Here is a 22,059-nt window from a genome sequence, read left to right on the forward strand (position 1 = left end):
GGCATCACCACCAGCACGTCATACTAAAAAGTAGCCATACTACGCGGAACGCTCCGCACTGTACCGACAAGTATCCACTGCCACATCGAAGACAACGCGCAACATCTACACGGGCTTGACAACAATCGGCTAAGCTAAGAACCTAACCACGCTAAGAAGAAATGTTATCACTGGTAAGGAGCTACTGTGGTAGCACTTGACATCAAATACCACTACTCGACACTAACTAGTGTCGGACGACTGCAGCGCAGTGGTTAGTGCCTTAGGTTACGAACGTTCGGGACCAGGGTTCAAATCCCGGCGACCGGAGTCCGATTTTTCTTCCACACATAAAAAACAGAAGAAAAATGGCAGTACCCCAGCAGCGACATCTTCAGCCAGCAGCTACAATTATCACGGACAATACATTCGCCACAAATGTCTCGATTTGACCTGTATGTTGCAGCAATTGAGGGCCTTGACGTTAAAGTAAAAAAAGATATTTATTTTTATGACTATGCCTCAGGATATTGCGGTGCCTTAGGATTATTGCGGTCCGATCTATGATGTTCGCACCGCTAGTGGCTGTCCCGACCGAGGGATGGACTTCAGCCGGTACCAGATAACGGGACGTAACAGTTGTAACGTCAATCCACATTAGAGGCCAGATGTGTGCGGGTCTTCACCGCGTACCCTCAATAACCTCAAGGACCCACCATAAACTTAAACTTTTAGTTTATTGCCCCTGTAAGTTTTATCGGTTTATGGATGGTCCTTGGAACAGTCCTTAGATTTATTGCACGTTCTTACAAATTACGGAGAAAGCGGGTAGTTACCTAATGGGAAAACCGAATATTTGGCTAACGAATATTTGGAAAAGCTGGTTTTTCTCATAAACAATGTCACCTACGTTGTCAGCCACGTTGGTAGGAGGCTTCTTCCTCCTATCTTCATTTATTAACGTCGGCTATAACCAATTGGAATCGCGGATCGTTACCCTCACTTTTGCTAACGAAAAGTGTGAACAACGAATCCGCGTTGTTAGTTCAAAGGGACACGCCCACACCGAGCTTTCCTCCGTAATATGAGAACACCTCGGCACTGAAATTACAAACTCTCATCAGTTAACATCTCTCAGATCAGTCGCGTAAACTGTGCTTATAAACTTGTGTTATTTAATAAAGTTCAATAGAAAAGAAACATGAAGTTGAGTTACGGCTCAACCTTCTTGTCTTTAAAACCTAAGCTTTAATTTTACGTGACACAGTCATTGCTAGACCGTTCATCCACGATTGTTTATCCTGCCGACTCAAGATGAAGGAGTCGGAGCTTTAAAATTCCCGATGATAAATCCAACGAGGAAATAACAGCGATGATCGGGAGTCGGACTGATTTAAGATAAATCAAACCGAAAAAAGGGGGATATAGCGTGATGAAATAACAAGAGTTTTTATTTAGTGAAATCGAAAATAAATTATATTAATTCTGACGAAATACAACAGTGTTTGTGCAATAAAGTATAGTTCACATCCGCGAGTACTTCCTGTTAAAACAATACTCTCAAATGTGATTAAGTTTCGGGCAAAGTATTACGATATTCGAGAATGCGAAATAACTGTTTTTTGAACTCTCTCGACTTATCATTGCCGCAGCCACAGCGATTTCAAACTGCGTGACGCTGTTGTCACAAAGTAGTATTTTTTTTTCTCTTTTATAGCAGGCTGTCTTGCCTCGACAAACACCGTACATTATGCAATATTTTCCCACAAAGTCAGACCCTATTTAGAATACTCGATGATTTGCTCGTCCTTCCTCTTGTATGAGGATTGAGGAGCTAAATTTAGTGAACTTTTTTAACATTAAGCGGTATATACTGGGTATATTATCGAAACTGGCGAAGATCTACCCTGTGGTTTCTAATAGTCATCAATGTCGAATATAAGACCACATTAACTCTTATATTTGCAAATGATATATTTTGAATGATTGTTTACGCGCAAGATACAATGGTAGATGCTTTCAAATTAAGATAATTCATCTTGATAGAGTTCATCACATCATTATTTGTAACGTGCATTGTATGATAAACAGGCAGCAAACATACTAGAAAATTTTTTACATTTTTTTTTAAATAAATATCTGAGATAGTAAAGAAGCATTATGCCAGAGTTGGCTGATAAGTAATGTTGTACACTCGTCTGTATCGCAAGAACAAAAGGCAATTATCAAAAGGAAATAAAAATTTTTTAAATGTAATCACCGTTAACTTCGATTTTTGCCAACATGTGACAAGCTTTTTCATTTCCACAATGAAGAACTTTGCTAGCTTACTTTTGATAAAGGATTTCACTGATGTCTTGATTTCATTGTCTAACTTGAAATGAATACTCTTCAAAGTCCTCCTTAATTGTGGAAAGGAGTGGAAATCCGAAGGAACCGGGTCTGGATTATAAGGCGGATGCGGAACGACTTCAAATTTTAAACTCGCAGGACTACCAAGTATTGAGTGTGCGATGTCTGGTCGAGCGTTGTCATTCTGCAATAATATTGTACTAGCGATATTTCAATAGTTTCAATGAATGTTGCAAGTTGAAATTAGGACTTAGCCCAAAAAAAGTAACGCGTTGTTAATCGAGAAAAATAGGGAAAGGAAAAGAGGACTTAGAAAAAAAGTTTATTTCTTTGCATTCCGAAAAGGTATACAACTTCGATATAATTGCAGTATTTCTACAGATGCAAGAAGATGAAGGACTTCAATGTAAGTAGCTAGATGAGAAGACAAGTTTGCGACTCAAAGACAATGCATTAATTTGCTTTCGTTCGACGGTTCGAACTCCAGTGGTAAAAATTCGGAAAGCAACGGTCGCGTGGCCTTGTTCTTACCCTTCAAACTCTCCTCGCGTCGCAGTTCATTTCCGCTGCCATTCGATCCACCTTGAGTCTGGCACGCGATCATGCGGGGAAGGGAGAAAGAGAAAGAGAGAGAGAGAGAGTGAGAGAGAGAGAGAGAGAGGGTGAGGGCAAGGGACTGCTCGGATTTTCGCTTACGTAGTTTACATAGTTTATTCTTAGATTCCCAAATCATACGATCTAGCGTGGCTCACGAGTAAGATACAAATGCTTCACGACAATTGTGAAAAATGTGGTCTCCGATGAATTCCGAACCCGACATACACATCTTCGCAAATGTAATCTTGATGTCGTTGTGTACACTATCAATAAGCGACGATAAATCGCCATAGGTGTAACTGTTTCTGCAGTTGCAATCGTGATCACTGCATGTTGTTTAAATCTCATTGATGTTGCATCCATATTCAACCTTACTCTAAATGATACTGTTCGTGATTGCGTCAAACAAACTTATTGCCATATTTATAAAAGAGGGATGTAGTTATAAAATGAGCACTCACACAGAGTTTTAACCCTTTCCGTTCTAGTGATACAGACGAGTGTATATTAGTTATTACCGGGCTCTCGAATTTTACATACATTAGCAGGTAAAAATTGTAGATTCGAACAAAGGGCTCGTAATTTATTATGAAACAAACTACTATACAGGGCGTTGGAAAAAAAGATATTTAAAGAGCTCATAGTACTGACCGGGATGATTAAAAAATATCTAGTCAACATAGATCCTAATAACAGTCTATTCAATGTAAAATCAACTTTTATTATTTATTACTTTTTGATGTCATAAGTGAGTCTTTTCGCAACACATTGAATGTATATATTGATGGCCGCGAAATAGTGTTATCGTAGATTCGGTCGTAATTCTAATGTAGAAATAGCAATTATGCGTTTTATGTATGGTTTTTCCAATGGGGACACCAATTTTGTGCTTTATATGCATATAAATATTTCAATATCTTAAAATGATATGGGGAAGATAGTTACTATTAAAGCCGACTGTGAAAATATCCGGGAGCACAGTTTCCCAGAAGGAATTAATTGGTAAATGGTAAAGACAGGTTCTATTTTACCATGGAATTTTTGTATTCTCTTGGTATATCACCAGCAGAGAAATTATTTTCCCCGGACAAAACATCGCGAAAGTCTGTGCATAACATCGCGTCGCGTTTTTTAAGAGGTAGTATAGTGAGATCAGACTAATGATTCTCTCCGAATAAATCGTTAATTCTGCAGAATCCACAAGCACCTAAATTCTATTCGGCATTTTTTCAACACCACTCTTAATCTTCACATTGTCATTTTTATCCGCGACAGTCTTTCGATTACAATATACATATTTCCGTTTCCCGCATAAATTCGAATGTAATTATTGTAAGCTTTAACATTCAAGCCCACAATCCAAAGCCCGTACAATCTAGCTAAACGTTCTCACGCAACACAATTTTATCGCTCGAATCATGTCAACTTTTACTAGTTATGTGGCCTGTAATAACATCTCCTGCGACTCCCTAATTTCTAATCAGGTTCGTTCGCATGCCTCAAAGTCCAGAAGAAACCATTCCAACCTAGTATGTTCGAATCAGGTTTGCCCACGAAAATTAAACTCATCTTGCTGCTTTCTGATTTCGCATCAAGTTCATTAGCATCCAACAATTCCCTTATTTCACATCAGAATCCTCTGTATTTTCTCCAATCTCCTAACATTTGGTGGATTTCGAATCGGGTTCGTTCATGAAGTTTCACTCTCCTAGGATAACTTCCCGATTTAGCGACAGGTCAACCTCCGTATGTCTCCATCTGAAAGGCTCTCTGATTTCCATCTGTTTCATCTTTGTAAACTTATTCTTTATTAATTATTCCTAGTGGTTCCCTGACTTAGCGTTAGATGCGATCACATATTTGCTAATACACTGTAACTATATGTCATAAAATACCTTCGCCGGCCTTTCGTGCAACTCGCAAAGCCTCGACTCGTAATACAGCAAATAATTCACGAGCTATTTGATGCTATCATGTTACGAGACTCACCTATACATAACTGCAAAAGTATTATTAAATATCTATTACTAAATATTCTATCATACATCATGTTCAACACGTTAAACCGATAACATATTACTGATATATCTTGTTTTATATGTCAATTGTTACTTCATTTGTATTTACTGTTTGAATATGGTCAGATGAAATTTTTAGGAAACTTGCTAATCAGTTCTACCTCAGCAACCGAGCTAGACAGACACGAGAAACTGTGCTTGTGTGAAAATGCGACAAGCAGTGAATTTAGGTGAACAAAAAGAACAAACATTGATAAATGGTAAAGCTACAAAGTGCAACAGCAAATACCACCAATCAAAATAACAAACAAAGGTGAAATATATTACATAAGTAAAGCTACAAAAGCAATGGAAACGATGTAAAACTAAGAAGAAAACAGCTACGATGACGAACTATCACATGAAGATGAACACTGGAAGATAGCAACAGCGCACAAAAAGCGTAAAATAATACCAGTCAGAAGCGTCGTAAAAACTTCAGATACGGAAAAGCAACGATGGCTACAAAATATCCCACTCCAAAATTCATTCGGTTCACCAATAGAAGAAATAGATACGGACCCAAAAGGAAATGTCACAACTCATATCGTTAACCCCTTCGCTTCGGGTGCCGCTTATAGGTGGAGCCGGCTAGATGACCTGTGGGTACGGGTGCCCAGAAAACCACCTAACAACAAACTATGCATATACAGGAAAGATAAACGAAGTAAACTGTAACTGTAAATGAACTGTAATAGAAACCACCCAGCAAGCTATAAAGACTGCGATGTCAGAAAACAACTACAACGAAAACTGTTTCCATCGCTTCGAGGTAGAACATACGGCAGCTATCCCTCACAACAAGAGATTGCAGAACCAGAGCCAACATCAAACGTACAAATCGTATCGAACAATAACCATAGAAACAACAACATCTTTGGCAGCCGAAGTTATGCACAAGTAATTAACCAACACCACGCATTAACCACCCAACACCAACCAAAACCAAAACAACAACAGTAACGACGCTACAGAAATCAAGGAACTGCACAAGCAATACATCAAAAACACTGAAATGCTAACAAAAATGATAAGTGAGCAAAATGCAATACTCAGACAAAAAGTACAACAAATTACAGTCACGCTGCAACTACTTACAAACATGTTAAGTAAAAGATGGAAACGGACACAGTGAAAATAGAAGCTTGGAGCTCCAATGGCCTACAACAACGGGCCCTCGAAACTAAAACAATTCTGTATAACAATAATATTACTTATTTCAGAAACACATTTCACACCAAAAAGCTACATGAAAATACCATATTACCCCATCTATGATACCAAACACCCCTCAGGAAAAGCACACGGAGGAACTGCAGCGATAATAAGAAACGATATCAAACACCATTAACATAATGAAACTAGTGTGGGACGCGTTCAAGCAACTACCGTTAAAATATAGACTAACAGCAATTACTTCCAGATGTCAGCAGTATATACACCACCGCGACATAAAATGGCATTTCAAAAATGAGAACAGTATTTTCAATCCTTAGGTGACAAATACATCGCTACGGGAGACTTCAATACAAAACACACGCTATGAGGCTTAAGAATTAATACACTTCGAGGTAGAACACTAGAAAAATATATTAGAACTAGTAATCTCAACATATTATCCACAGGAAAGCCAACATACTGGCTGACAGATCTAAACAAAATTGCTTTCTTGTTTGATTTTGCAGTTATAAAAGGACTATACGCAAATAAATTAAAAATAACACCCAGTCTTGAGCTTAGCTCCGATCATACATCGATAATAATGGAATACACAAGCAGATCAATACTTTACAGCAATCCAGAGTCGCTTTGCAATATAACCACCAAATGGCAAACGTTTAAAGAACTAATTGAAAGCAAAATCAACTGCAATGTTCCACCAAAAACACCCGACAACATCGAACAGGTAGTAGCAACATTGACAGAAATTATATAAGAAGCAACGTGGACAACTACTATTTATGAACCAAACAACAGGCAATCAAAAATAATTCCAACAGACATCTTTGACAAAACCAGAGAAAAAGAAAAGCGAGAGCAAAATGGCAAAAACATAGAACAGATGAAAACAAAAAATACCTAAACAAACTCGCAAAGGAAATAAAAAGTAAAATAAAAGATTATAATAACAACGAATTCTCAAAACTTATAGAGACACTCCCTGCATACGGGAATGCCAACTACTCTCTATGGAAAGTCACGAACAAAATAAAGAAGCCTATAAAACTAATCCCAGTAATCAGAAAAGCAAACAACACATGGGCCAGAAGCAACGAAGAGCATGCTGCAGAATTCTCCAACCATCTTTGTAACACATTTACTCCATATAATATTAACAACAGTAAAACCAAATGTAATTTAGTCTAAGATTCGCAAAATACTAGTACTCCAACTAGCAAGCACTACACCATACCTAATACAACAGCACAAGAAATTAGAATCATAATCGAGAAAACAAAAAACAATAAGGCACAAGGAATCGATCTAATCAATGGTAAAATCTTGAAAAGCCTTCCGCCCAAAAGCAATACGTTTAATCACAAGAATATTCAGTGCAATTTTAAGAATCCATTACTTTCCTAATCTATGGAAGCTGCTAGTACAGATCACAATGTTACTTAAACCAGGCAAAGACCGACATCAAACTGCATCTTACAGACCAATATCACTATTTCCTGTCTTTTCCAAAATATTAGAGAAAGTAATATACGACCGCCTAAGACCAACAGTAGAGAAAGAAAAATTAATACCAGATCACCAATTTGGATTCAGAAACAAACACTCCACGATAGAACAAATGCGCAGGCTCGTCAACGAAATTTTACGAACAATAGAAAAGAAACAATACTGTACAGCCCTCTTCATGGACATTGAGAAAGCATTTGACAAAGTAAACCATGAAAACCTCTTACAAACGATCGAAAAACATTTCCCGGAACAAATCCATCACTTACTCAAGTCATACCTACACAACAGTACCTTTGTAATAAAAATAAAAGATGTATATTCTGAAATAAAAGACATCAAGGCAGGGGTACCGCAAGGAAGCGTCTTGGGGCAAATATTATACACATGTTGCGGCACTCGACAGCAACTAGCATCGGACGACGGCAGCGCTGTGGTTAGCGCCTTAGGTTACGAACGTTCGGGAACCGGGTTCAAATCCCGATTAGCGGAGTCCGATTTTTCTTTCCACGACGTCTAAATTAGAAGAAAAGTAGCAGTACTCTAGCAGCGACATTTACACCCGCAGCAGAATCTATCTCGGCCTCTATATCAGCAGTAGCACTATCACCACAACTATCTCCACCTCACACACTATACACAGCCAACATATCAACCATTACCAAGAGAAAACTACTGACATTCGCGAATGACACGGCTATACTAGTCAGGCATACTAATTCAGAAACAATAGTCACATTACTACAAGAGTACATAGTAAAAATATAAAAATGGCTATAAGATAAATAAATAAAAGCAAATCCCAGTAAATGCAACCATATTACATTTATGCTAGGAAAACGGAAACCATCAAATATCCAAGTGAATGGCACGCATTTAACACAAACAAGGCAAGTTAAATACCTGGGACTACACTTAGACACACAAATCTAGGCGGAAACAACATACTAAATCAATTATGGACAGAAAAAGAATGGACAGATGTACTGGCTAAATAGTCGAAACTCTAAACTCAGCATAGAAAATAAACTAAAAATCTACAAAACGATAATAAATCCGATTTGGTCGTACGAAATACCGCTATGGAGAACAGCAGCAGTGAGTCACAAGTAAACTAGAGTCGCTACAATCGAAGACTGACGAGAATAGTCAACGCCCCGTAGTATGTCAGAAACGAGGATATATGCTAGGACTTAAAAATATCAACGGTCAAAGAAGAAATCGGTAGGTACGCAAAAAATATAAGGAAAGAACGGCAACACATTCAAACAAGCCGGCTGCTGAAGCGAGCAAAACTCTCATAGATAGAAGACTAAAAAGAAAGCACTCCACTGACCTCTCATACAAATTAATTCAAAAAAAAGGATAGAAACTTGCTAATCGTCTATAATTCCTTACAATTTCACTGAAATTTGTTAGGAAAACTTAACGGAATATATTTTTATTATTCGTCTACTAGTTATAAAAAGACCGATTCATTCAAATATTGAATTTATTATAAGTAGACTTTCGGAAGTTGCGAGTACTCGTTTTAATGTTAAGAACTTGACGTAGTCTTTGTTGTTTTCACATGGAGGAAATCTTCATTAATACTCCGCACAGTCTAGAGAAGAATGCGGAGTAGCGCTGGATTCTTATCGGCTAATATCTCCATGATGTATATTAGAGGATCTCCCGAAATTACCGTTAGAATCAGCGGTGTTATCCTCCACTTTCCTTAGTAGCATTCTTAGGGAGGTGTACACTGCTTTAAGTTATACATTTGTCCCGCAGCGCTATGGGAACAATCGACAGCGTTGCGCTGAAAAATTATGGGATATTTTCGTATAACTGTTGAAGCACACAAAATGTCGGAATGAAGCTTTATTTAAAAAGTGTTGTAAAATAATCCTTATTGAATTAAATACGATGTACATAGTATATTTTATATTTAACAATTCTTCTTCTAATTTTTGCATTAAATAGCTTTAAGCAAATTTGAAGAATCTGATTATTTCATATTGTGAAAGAAAAATATTAAATAGTACTACAAATTTTGGCAATTTTTATTTGAAACGTATTATCCATTTGAAAAGTAATACTAACATTGTATCTAATATTATACATATATATACAAAATAAAATAAAATAATACAAAATAATATAGTAATAATGGTAATATACAATAATAATACACAACAATATAATATGTAATTATCTTGCGAAATACGAGGAAAGAAAAAGAGTATAAGAAATAGTAGAAATCTTATACAATATGAACTTGCTTACATATATGGAAACTGATAAATGGTTAGTTTCCGTCATTATATTTGTTTATGTGCTCTATAGCTCGAGGATCTAGTATTTTATGGTTCTTGATAGATGATCTTAGTCTTAATGATGACATTTGATACGCACATTTTCAAGGAAAGCTTCATTGTATTTATTATTCCGCAGCTTTCAGAAGGGGAGGGCAACCCTCCACTGCAGCGGGGAAGAATAGGGGTTTATATTGCAGAGGAGGATGAAGCGGCGTTCTGTTGCGGATCGGTGTGTTACCGATATCGCTCCGTGCTCTTCTTCTGCAGTATTATGTACTTGCGGAACATGGTTACCGCCTGCTATGATCTCTTACTGTCTAGCATTGCGCGGATGGTTTTAGACTAGCGAGATGTCCTATTTACACACTACACTACTCCGAAGCGACTATGCCCGATGATACCTGCCTCATGCTGTAGGTCGGACTACCCTTCCCTCTGTCTAACCAAGTTTCAAAGCTTGATAGGACTACCTTGACCGGCCTCCGATTAGCATCGCCAGATTGAACGCTCTGACGACGCTACGATGTAGAAGAACTCATCAGGTTCGGACGCAATTCTTTCTCTCTTCTTTCCTTTTATGTGCTGGAAATATCTAAAAACACTCCATAGCCCCTAGAGAGAGGATGCAGGTAGTGCGGGATTCTTACTTCTCTTTACTTCAATTCTTTCGGTATCCATCTTCGAATGTGATAAGAGGGGCACAGTGAATACTGAGGTACATCACCAGTATCGCCCGCGTCCTTGCCTTTGTTTTTACAAAAGTCTTGGAGCTGGATGGACTACCCCTCTTCATGCACATCCGGTGCAACCATCCTTGGGGGCTCGTTTGTGTACTATAACAAACCGGACCCCTATTCGAGCTGTGTGCAGCCACGGCGGCTACGGAAGCCACCATTTTCCTGAGCTGCTGTTTTTTTCAGAGTACTCCCGCACGGTCAGGGTGACTCGTCACAGTCTACGACTAGTTCTCGACCGCACGCATGTCGCTTAACCACAGCTACTGCCAGTCTTCTTGGTCCTCTTCGCTCGGAGTTTTTTCTTTCAGTGTGTTCAGTTCCGTTCCATTGTTGCGCTGCCTTTTTCATCCGGTCGTACATCACCGTTATTTCTTCGTGTACAGTTGGGCGCCCCTAAGCCATGGCGATGGGCAGACTGGCGGAAGTCGGTGTCCTTTTCGCCACAGTGCCTCTTCTTCGCACTGGAAAATTCCCTTTTTGATTCGCAGATTGCTTTGCATTTACGAACTTTCTCCTGAAGTTTGGTGGCAGAAAAAATACTTTTTCCACTTTTGTGGAAATCGAACCTGGATTCTCGGAGTGACTACTAGTGAGGCCTATTTTTTTTCTTTTCTTTTCACGTAGTATGATATTTTTACCGACTAAAACTCTCACAATGACTTTCATCGAGCGCGATGGGTTAACCGCATGATCTCAACGGATATCATCCCCGCGCCACTGTTCTCCTCAGAGAGGTGTTCTTCCTCTAAAAAGACGATTTTATTCCTCCTTCCCACCTCCGGAGGTAACTAACGTCTACACCCACTTTGACGCCTGAGCCCTCGCCCAAATCGCTGCTCTGACCGCCCTGCATGGGAAGGAGTATTTAGGACTCCCATATTACCCACTTCGTAGTCAGATCAGCCGGTCAGAGTACTCAGTTCCAACGACGACTAGAAGGTTCCTTTGTGACGCTTTATCGCCTTTCACGCGCGCCCGCGTGAATTACTCGGTTTCGTCGGCTCGTCATACTCAATGGGCTTACGCACGTTGGGCTCAACCGCATAACTGCGACTCGTTCTCGGGCGAAATCCCGCTGTCCCTCTGCGGAGCCCCGCAGGGGTCCAAACCTAACCCAACCTAATTCAAATCGACTTATGAAGATCGAATTCTTGAAAGATGTAATGGACAAATCTTTATATCCTACAGGTAGTATTCAAACGATGTGAAGTGAATTTTGGGTATTGAATTTGGGGTTAAATTCATATGTATTAATCTTTATTTTTGCTCATAATGCTTTTCTGTAATTTTACGCCAAACTTTTAAAATGAGAGAAAAAGTAAAAAAAAAAAAAAAAGAAAAGAAATGACAAAACTTAAGAAACGGTTTGATACCATATATAATAAATTTAACAATAAAATAAATTTAGTTGAATACATAATCTCAATAATAAAGTTAATTAATCACTGTAATGTTTTACAAAGAATGTTTGTTAATATAGGAAGTATGAATATAGAGCCTCTTCGTGTGTATGCGGGACTACTGATGACGTCATTGAACAGTGCTGGAGTACATATCACTCTTTTAAAATTATCTGGAGATGATAAAAGTTTCTTCCTTGGTTGCCTAGATGCACCTACTGTTGCACCAAAGTGGCCAGGTTGCGTATATAGTATTTCTACAGAAAATGCACGAAAGGTTGTTCAAGATCCAGTAGCACGGACAGTGGAAACAATTGGAATGGAAATTACTCTCGAACTACAGAACTTATTAAAGCAATGTTTGAAAAGTGCTTGTGAAAGTATCATTCAGAAAGAAATGCATCTTAATGATCTAGATAGAGGATGTGGAGACGGTGACACAGGATCGACGCTTAACAGACTTGCTACTGGTATGTATGCCACATCATGCCTAAGAATAAATACAAAATTTCCTGTATTATTTAATGATGATCGTTGAACCCTTCTACCAAGATTCAACATTATTGTTCTGCATTTTATCGGTATATATCGGTATATATCGGTACTGTTTACGTATTAAGGTCTTATGTATGTCCTAAACTCCTAAGACTAATAACTCCTAATCTTAAGTATGCCTGAAAAATTGTTAACAATTTATCCAAATATTTAAGTACCTATTTGATCCTATATGAAACATTGAATTATAGAGAATTCATATATTGAACGTTCAATTTGATATAATAAAATCTAATTTTTGTTCTCTTCATCTATCTTCCGATCGCTTTGATCAATATCAACATATATGTTGTTAGATCTTCGCACAACTACTCGGGTTTATGTCACGGATGCTATTTTGCTGAAATGTTCTAAATCCTTTGGTTTTCGTTTAATTTTTCCTGTTTGGAATCGAAGATTGAGATTTAGAAATTACTTTATGGTTGCGGAATTACATATCTACGAACCAGACGAGTTATTAAACCCTTGCATTTACACATGTACAGCAATGGCGCAGCGTAAACCCGTAATTCACACATAGAAAATCAGTGCATGAAATTCTTACTTGTCGTACCTAATTCACATCTCTCTCTTTCCGATTTTGGAATACCTTGGTAACTTCGGGTATTAAACGAATTGCCTAAGCGGCAAGACAGCCACTGATTTAATTAAGTAATCATCCAACGTTATATTCAGTAGGACGAACACGTCCAGATATGAAGGTTTATTCTAATAATAGATTGTAATCTTTTTTCAAATACAAGTTTGTAAAATATCTTCAATTAACAGTCAATAAGATATATTTTCCAATAAATAATATTTATTGGAAATATTTTTTATTTTCCAATTTCCTAGCTAAAACATTTTTGAAATTTTCAAAAATATTATTTTCATTTAAAAATATTATTATCAAGTTTTGAAGATTAATATCAAAATGAACTACAGATATACTAAATACTACACTATATGTTAATCCATTTCGTAAGTTTCTAATAATGCCTCGTGATTATTTTCTTTTTTTTTTTTTGTATGAATCAATTACGATACGATAATTATTTCTAAACAAAACACATAACAAATTTACATATCATAAATTAACTACAATTTGAAGAAATATGATGACATTTCTTTAGATTTTTAAATACAACATGTTAGATAAAAAAGTGCGAAGTGAAACTAGTTATCATATACAAGGTGATTTGAGCAATCGTAAAAGGTCATATTTTTCTTTTGGTTAGCCAGAAAAAATGATATTAAAAAAAAGAGATGAATAATTCAAAGTGGACTACATATTCACGACCATATCTTTTTTTGCAAAAATGTACGTGCATAATTAGAAAAAATGTTTTAATTAAAGGAGCTACACAAATGTCTCTCCATTAGTTTTAAACAGTTCATATAATGCTTTTTAGTCGTTTTTATGAACGACTTCAGTTGATCTCTGATCATTGTTTTACAATTTACTCTCTTTTGTTCATTTACATTTTCTATAAAATTTAAAAGTTATGACTATACCTTATCTTTAATTAAACCCATAGAAAAAATCTGAATTAAATTCCCAATATTTCCAACAAATGATGCTCCAGTGCATTCAGGATGGTTACGCAATTATTTGTACGTACATATTGCAATAGGTACTTTGGATAGGCTCATTCAACTTGAACCCTGTAGTTATAAAGCACTTACTGCAAATATATATTTTCTAAAAAAATGAGTATAGAAATTCATATTTCAATAATTTCCTCAATTTGCCGTAATTTTTATTAAAGGCAACGTAGTATAGAAATATGTGTATAACATACAGATTTTGTATTAACATTGTTGGATTTATAATGAGATAAGAATTTGGAGTTTAAATAACAAGGGAGACTTGATCTAATAAATAATATTTTAATACAAAAAAGGTATCTTTTCATAAATCTTATATATCTGTAATGATTCTCATAATATTACTGCTTCTTCTTGCTTACAAAACATGCACATGACATATGCGGTGACCCCGTTCTGATAAAATCTACTGAATAATTGCCTGACGCATGTGCGCTCGCATACTCTTAAACAAAATAGAAACAAATATATGTATGTAAATATCATTCCTGACTTATGCATATATTACAAGAAGAAAAAGCCGAGAAAAGTTATATCAAAACTTAAACATTAATAGTAAAGGAGATATTTACGTGTTCGGTTTTGGCAACGTAAACACGCCCTGTATATAATTAATTACCAGACTGTGGATTTTTCTGTATTTATAAAAAATTTTAATATGCAGAAATATACAAAATGAGTATAGTATGCAGAAATGTATTAAATATCCGAGATAAAATACACATTTTGTAATATCTCTATGATAAAATGAAGTAAATTTTTATTGAAATTTTATTTTTTACTTATATTCGTACAAATATGAATTTGAATAAAAGTCTGCAGTTTATTAATTAATATCATTTTTTTTGATACAGAAAATACGATCGAATTTAACTAAATTTCTTTGATAAATATTTATTTTCAGGAATTTTAGGAAATTTAGACAAGTTTCAATTCTCACACCCATCATCAGTTTTTACTGAACTAGCTCATATAGCCGAAGAAGAAATGGGTGGCACTTCTGGAGCATTGTACTGCTTATTTTTTACTAGTATTACCACAGAATTAGTTTCAATTTCTGAAAAAGAAGGTTGGCTGCAAATTTGGGCACGTACATTTCGCAGTGGTCTAAATTGCTTAATAAAATATGGGAAAGCGAAACCGGGTGATAGATCCATGGTAAGTTTTTAGAAATATTTATTATATAACATTACAATAAACTTTCGATAATTTTCCAAGCATATTCGGGATTTGAATAGTTGGTGTTTAACATTGTAAATAATTAAATCTGCATATTATGTTACTTAAATTTTGCTACGCCACCTGTGACATGATCGATAATCTTTTTTGCTTCAATGATATTTTCGTTAGTTGTCACGAGGACGACGAATCAAATACATGTGTATATTACGCTGCACAATAACAAAACTGTACTGTACTGTAATCCGGATTTATCGATACACTTTCTACACTTTCTAAATGGAAAAAAGAAAAAAATATTTATTTAAAAAAAATAAGAAATAAGAAATTAAATCATATTATTTCTGGTGAAATTCTTTAAAATGGTCAATACAATAAACTGATATAGGCGAGATGCTGACAAACGGGTCAAACGTAAACTCTCACATCTGAAGAATGCTTAGTAACTGAAATAAAAAGCAGTCACAGTGCGCGTAATAATCCGCGTCTTGGTGATAGAAGACAGTCGCAGCGTGCGGATTAATCCGCGCTTAGGTGCAAATGAGTTAAGGCAATAAAGAAACTTTGTGTACGGAAATGTTGTTTATTTTTTCAAATTTTATATAATCTCATTGTACACTAGGAATATGTTAGCAGCTGCCGTAGGTTAATTGATTGACTCATAAACTTTTCTGTCTATTTCATTCACACTTCATTTCCTCACTTTACTTTATTTACTTTATTCACTTTACTTTACATTTACTTGCATTACGGGCACTCTGTATATTTTCTCCTTTACTATTTGTACGAGCTAAGTTGCTGTCTATGTATCGTTCAATTGGATTCTTGCGCACCCCGCCGGTTAGCCTGACCTACTTTCGTTCTTGTAAGGAGGATTGCTCGCGCACAGGGATATTTCGGCTAATTCTTAATTGTTAATAACTAAAAAACAAAGCTGAAGATGCAATTTTTAATTCTTGATTTTCATGTCTTATTTTAGCTTTAAGAAACACCCCTTACATTTTTTACACCTATAGCAGAACAGCCTGTATATAAATTGTCGAATTCTGATGTGAAATCTGTCGTTTAGAGACCGTTAGGCTTCTTATCGTTCAAACATACATCCGCTGTTCGTCAACTAGTCCAAATGAGCCCAGGTATTGCAGTACGAAAGTTAAATTAATTTTTATTTTTTTTTAACTGATTTATTTAAATCTGAGTCCTGTGAGGTGTTTTGTTGTTTCTCAATTTGTTTCTTATTTTTACATTCGATGTATTCACAGCAAAACGATACAAAACGAGGTAATAAAGATCAATTCGTAGAAAGTAATCGTTAACAAATTTTAAAGTATGATGTAGAAGAAAATGTTTAATAAAAATAAAAAATAAAAAAAGGTTTGTAAAAATTGGAACAATATTATTGTAGTTCATTAATAATTCTGGTAGTTGAATGCGATTTTAAATAAAAAAAATTGCAGTTATATATCAGATAAACCAAATCCAAATAATACAATATAATAAAAAAAAAAAGAGCTATATGTGGGTATAGAATCGGATGCACTTGCTTGTTTGGAAGGACGGCTTCAGCAGCGTGCAAGGACATGAAATCGTTACGCGAAAATCCGCGAGGCATGTTTTCTTCTTGCCTCATTTCGTTTTGCTTGTCTTCTCCTTATTGCAACACCAACTTCAAGAGCTGTTAACGACAACCACACTGCCTAATTATACTTCTAATAACAGCTCACAGGTGGCTCGCGACGTTTGATTGTAGCAGTAAGCGTATATATTAAACTGTTGCAGTTTTCAATATTGTTGCGACCGCTAGTTTCGAGTTAAGTGGATAACTCTGTATATCAATGTGTGATTAGGAATCATAATTCCTACTTAAGAATTAACCGTTGCATTAAACGAATTAGCGTTTTTGGCGTTTCTATGCCAGGCATATTTTTATTTCAATATAAAATATTGCTAATTATTTACAAATCGGACGACTTCACAGATTTATGTGAGCTTGAAATATGTTGTCAAGATTAAGATATCAAATAACTTTTTCCTATAGTGACGGTAACATATACAGGGAAAAGACGTTCAGAATGTTGATCATGATAACATCTTTCAAGATCATTGAAATCGGTAAGGTCATCTGATTTGTAAATAATTAGCAAAATATTTTATCGATGTCATTGAAATCACAATTCAATATTTTATTTTAAACTATTTAAATATGAAATTAAATTTAATATAATTAAAGCGACGTTTTCAGCGTTTCTGTGCTAGATTGCGTCATACCGCGTATCTCGTTTCGCGTACCATCGCTTTCGTGAGAGATCGTTAGCAATCAATTTGTCACGCATTTCGAGTACAGCTCGTCGTTCATATCAGAATCAAGCACTTCGTTTGCCGCACCATCTAATCTGTGTTACAGTTCTTGTTTTAATGTGTTTATTACTATTTCAGTTACAGAAATATGCATGTAGAAATTATACGAAACGCCACATATAGGTATACAGTAGATACAATATATTGGGATCTGAAGATGGCGGCATGGAGAGGACGCGTTCAGGTTGCTCTATACTCTGCAATCGAAACTATTAGAAAAATAAGGAAATCCGAAAAAAGAAGTTGACTAGAGTGTTGTGCCAGTGTGTGTGTACGAAAGTGCGCAAGAAAACTGGTAAGGGATGGATGGGGTAGGGAAGTACAGAAAATTCAGCCCTGTCGATGAGGCAATAAGGAGGTCATATTGGGACGCGCGCCGACATAGCCGCCGCACGGGCAACTTCGGAAACAACCCGAGAGCACGTGCGCGTAGGACCCCACTGTGTCGGCATCCCATGATCACGACTGTTCGGGAATTGACCGCCAGGCCACCAGATGAGCTCCTGTATCTGGAGAATATTAGCAGGAGACAGGAGATGGAGGGAGGAGTGGAGCTTGCGTTAAAGGTGACCAGGAGATTCAAGAGAATTGCAGACAGGATGGACAGACCAGAGAGTTCGGGCATGGACCGGGTCATGGCGCCAGCGCCGGATAATACACCGGAACAACCACTGCAGGAATCTCGCAGGGAAGTGCGAGTTTGCACATCGAAGAGACGTTGGCCTATGGGGTTTCGTCCTCATCAACTATGTCCAGGGTACGAAAAAGGAAGCTGACATCCACAATCCCAGATGTATCTGTGGAGCTGGTCTTGGAGATAAGAACGTCCTCGATAGTTGACATAAGGACTGAGCTAATTCGGTGGCTCGAGGAGATAATATAGGTGGCGACGACATCGTGGAATCTGAAAATCATCTACATCAAGACCTTAAAGGAGGCGGCAAGCACCATCGCTGCTGGTACGATGGTAGTTGACAAGGAGGACGGGATTTGCTTGCGGTATTGGAGCTACTAGGCTGGGGGAGATACGTGTGACGGTGCTGGAGAAGGAGATCGAAGTCCGTCGGAAAGAGCAAACCGGAAAGGCCGTTTACGGTCGTCAGAAGAGTGTACGGTGCAACGTTTCCACTTCAGAGCTGGGCCTCCCAAGAAAGATGATGGGAGCGGGGAGTGTCTTTCCGTCCTCGAGAAAAGATTTGAGAAGCTCGGGCCTTCGCTAATGAACGCCTGCAACGCCTAGAAGAATGTCTACAAGACGGCCGACATAGCTGAGAAACACGGCCGAGGAAGGCAACTACGGCTGCAGGTAATGCCACCGAATTATCATCGCCCCCGAGGGGACAGGAGGGTGGTGAATGCAAGATGGTCGTGCTGAGGAAGAAGAAGAACAGTATGAAGAGAGCAGGTGCTGCCAAGGCGCCGGAGACAACTGCCTCCAGAAGGAAGGCCGGTACAATTAGTGTCTACCTCCGTAGCAGCATTAGATAACAGGTCCGTACCTCGCGAAGTAGCCATACTAGACCCAAGCACCCCTAGAGTCATAGGGGTTGGGTTCACTCGGTATCCAGATCTTGCTACCCTTATTAGTTAGGTCTGCAGGGGCTTTCACTCGTCTCAGGTCGAACGGGGCTTCTTTCCTAGCCCTATCGTCTTTCCAGGATGGCTCCGGAAAAGTTGAACAGTTAGGACACTGCTCACCCAGGGACGACCATTCGGGAAAGCCAATACCTCTTAAATCGGTCGTCTTGCCAGCATTTGGCTATCAACCATTACCCCCACGAGTCCAACCCAATTTGGTCGAGCTGAAAGGTCGCAAATTTCTCTAGGCTTCACGCAACCCCCGTGGTCTCAACTTTAGTCATTCGTCAGACTATCGTGTGGATGTATGGTCACGTCACTGCCGGCCGGCGACCTGCTAACCGCGTTCGGCAGTTCCAGATCGGACTCACGTAAGCGGGGGCCTCAAGGTACAAAGTACCCGGGAACTTATCCCGACGGTCCCATTCTTGGCATCAGGATCGTGGGTGCGCTACTACCCAAGGCCACGTAGAGAAGGTGTAACCGTACTTAAACGCCTTACACTCCCGGCGACCTTCCCTGCGGTGTACATAGAGGACTCACGTAAGCGGGACGCTTGTCCCGACGGTCCTCCCTAGTTGCGGGAACGTGGGTTTGTCAGCCCCCATAGACTTACATAAGCAAGTCCTCCTTGCGGGAAGGAAGGCCGGTACAGACGAATAGTAAGGTGGTGCTCAACGCCTTCCGCAATCATGTGCGGTGACCTTAACATTTAGGGAGTGGAAGAAGGCTTCTTACGCCGAAGTGCTGGCGACAGCTAGACAGAAAGTCTCGCTAGCCGAAGTCGGAATTGTAAGAGTTAAAATTAGGAAGGCGATGACTGGATGCCTCATTCTGGATGTTCCCTGGGATAAAGAAAGAGACAAGACAACCGCGTTTACAGGACGTCTGGCAGAACAGGACCTGGCCACGGCAAGAATCGTGGCTGCAACTAGAACGTCAGAGCTTCGAGTGACTGAGATCAACATCTCGGTCGGGAAGGAGGAACTTCGGGATGCCCTGGCTGGGATTAGGGGATGCAGGTCACTGGAGGTTCGAGTAGGAGACATCAGGATCTTCAGAGGCGGCCTTGGTTCATCCTGGATAAGGTGTCCGACGGTAGCAGCGCGGATACTAATCCGAGCGGGAAGAGTTGCTCTGGGCTGGTCAACGGCAAGGGTCGGAGCCATCCTGAAGAGGCTCCTACAATGCTACAGATGCTTAGAGCTGGGACCCGTGAGAGCGACTTATAGCTCAGTAGTAAACCGAAGGCATCTATGCTACAGGTGCGGAGGCACCGGTTACCGGGCTGAGATTTGCCCTACCTCCATGATCGGATGCCCGGTCTGTGAGTCGCTCGGTGCGCTTGCCGACCACAGAATTTGCCTTATCAGTAGTAGCCGAGCCCTGTCATGTACTAGACACCTCTGACTGATTCAGAAACCTGTATAACTTGGTCGCCGTGAGGAGAACGTCAGCGCCGGGCACGTCTGCCGCCGGTGTCCTGCCCGAGTAGAGCAAGATGTATGTAATCATCGAGTGGGCTGGTATAGTAGTGGTAGACGTATATGTCTCTCCGAACAGTGGCCTGGTCGCGTTTGGGAAGTTCCTGGACGGGGTTGGCGATTACGTGAGACGATACTTTCCCCGTCAGGTTCTCGTTCGGGGGGGGGGGGCTTTAATGCCCATTTCCCGTAATGGAGGAACACGGGACTGACGCTCGTGGCCGGGTACTGACAGATCGGGCTACGGGCCTCGGGCTCCTATTACTTAATAGGGGCTCGACCAGCACATGCATGGCGTAGAGGGGGTGTTCAGTCGTCGATATTACATGGAGCATTCCCAACGCGTTTCAACGAGTCTCAGGCTGGAGACTATCTGAGGGGGTTAAGATTTTCTTAGACCACCCCTATATATTCATGGAGGTGGGGCCGGAGATAATGCCCGCGGGAGAGGCCCGCGGCATCCGGGGAGTGGAACGCTCCTGCCTGTCACCAGGATGGTCCATCAAAGATGACAATGAAATGCTCCAGGCAGCAGCCATTGTGGCGGCCTGGAACTGGGACGCTTGTACAGAGGAGACAAGCGTGGACGAGGAGGTGGAGAGCCTTCGCCGAGACATGAGCGCGGCATGTGATGCGACGGTACGCGCTCCGTGTCTGGTGCTAGACAGAACCGGACTGTGTACTGGTGGACCGCGGAGATTGCAGAGCTGTAGATCTTGCCCGCACACACCTGCGTTCGGGCTCACAAGCGGTTCCAGAGGGTACCTCGTCGTCAATTTCATGACGAGGAAAAGATCTCTCTCTGCTACGAGGCATATAGAGAGACAGGGCACATCTTACGGGGGAGTATCAAGATCACTAAAGTCCGATCCTGGATGGACCTCTTCCAGTCGATCGAATGGGATCCGTAGGGCAGATATGGATCCGGCATTGAAAAGGAGGACAGGCCGGGGCAGCCCTGAACATTCTTGATTTGGACAGTGGAGTGGTGGGAGGAACTGGGGGTTGCGAAGGAGGAGATGCTGGATGCGGCGAGAAGGATGGCCACCCGCGATGTGGTGCGCGGCCCAGACGCGGTCCCGGGGCGGGTATGGGTGGAAACGATGGCGTTCATGACTTTCAGACTACGACACCTATTTACACGGTGTCTGAGGGAGGGAGCCTATCCTCGGATATGGCGCCTGGCGAGGTTGGTCCTGCTTCAGAAGGAG

General features: G+C 39.6%; 1 protein-coding gene across 1 annotated transcript in view; it reads left to right on the plus strand.

Moving 5' to 3' along the window:
• Positions 1–22,059, plus strand: part of LOC117239461 (triokinase/FMN cyclase-like) — a 90,863-nt gene that overhangs the window by 39,026 nt on the left and 29,778 nt on the right. The window contains exons 6-7 of the mRNA XM_033505022.1: positions 12,188–12,577; positions 15,154–15,407. Coding sequence (XP_033360913.1) covers positions 12,188–12,577; positions 15,154–15,407 — 644 coding nt within the window. The remainder of the gene's footprint in view (positions 1–12,187; positions 12,578–15,153; positions 15,408–22,059) is intronic.

The sequence above is a fragment of the Bombus vosnesenskii genome, unplaced genomic scaffold (genome assembly GCF_011952255.1).
Source record: "Bombus vosnesenskii isolate JDL3184/JDL3185 unplaced genomic scaffold, Bvos_JDL3184-5_v1.1 scf7180000014015, whole genome shotgun sequence".
Lineage (NCBI taxonomy): Eukaryota > Metazoa > Arthropoda > Insecta > Hymenoptera > Apidae > Bombus > Bombus vosnesenskii.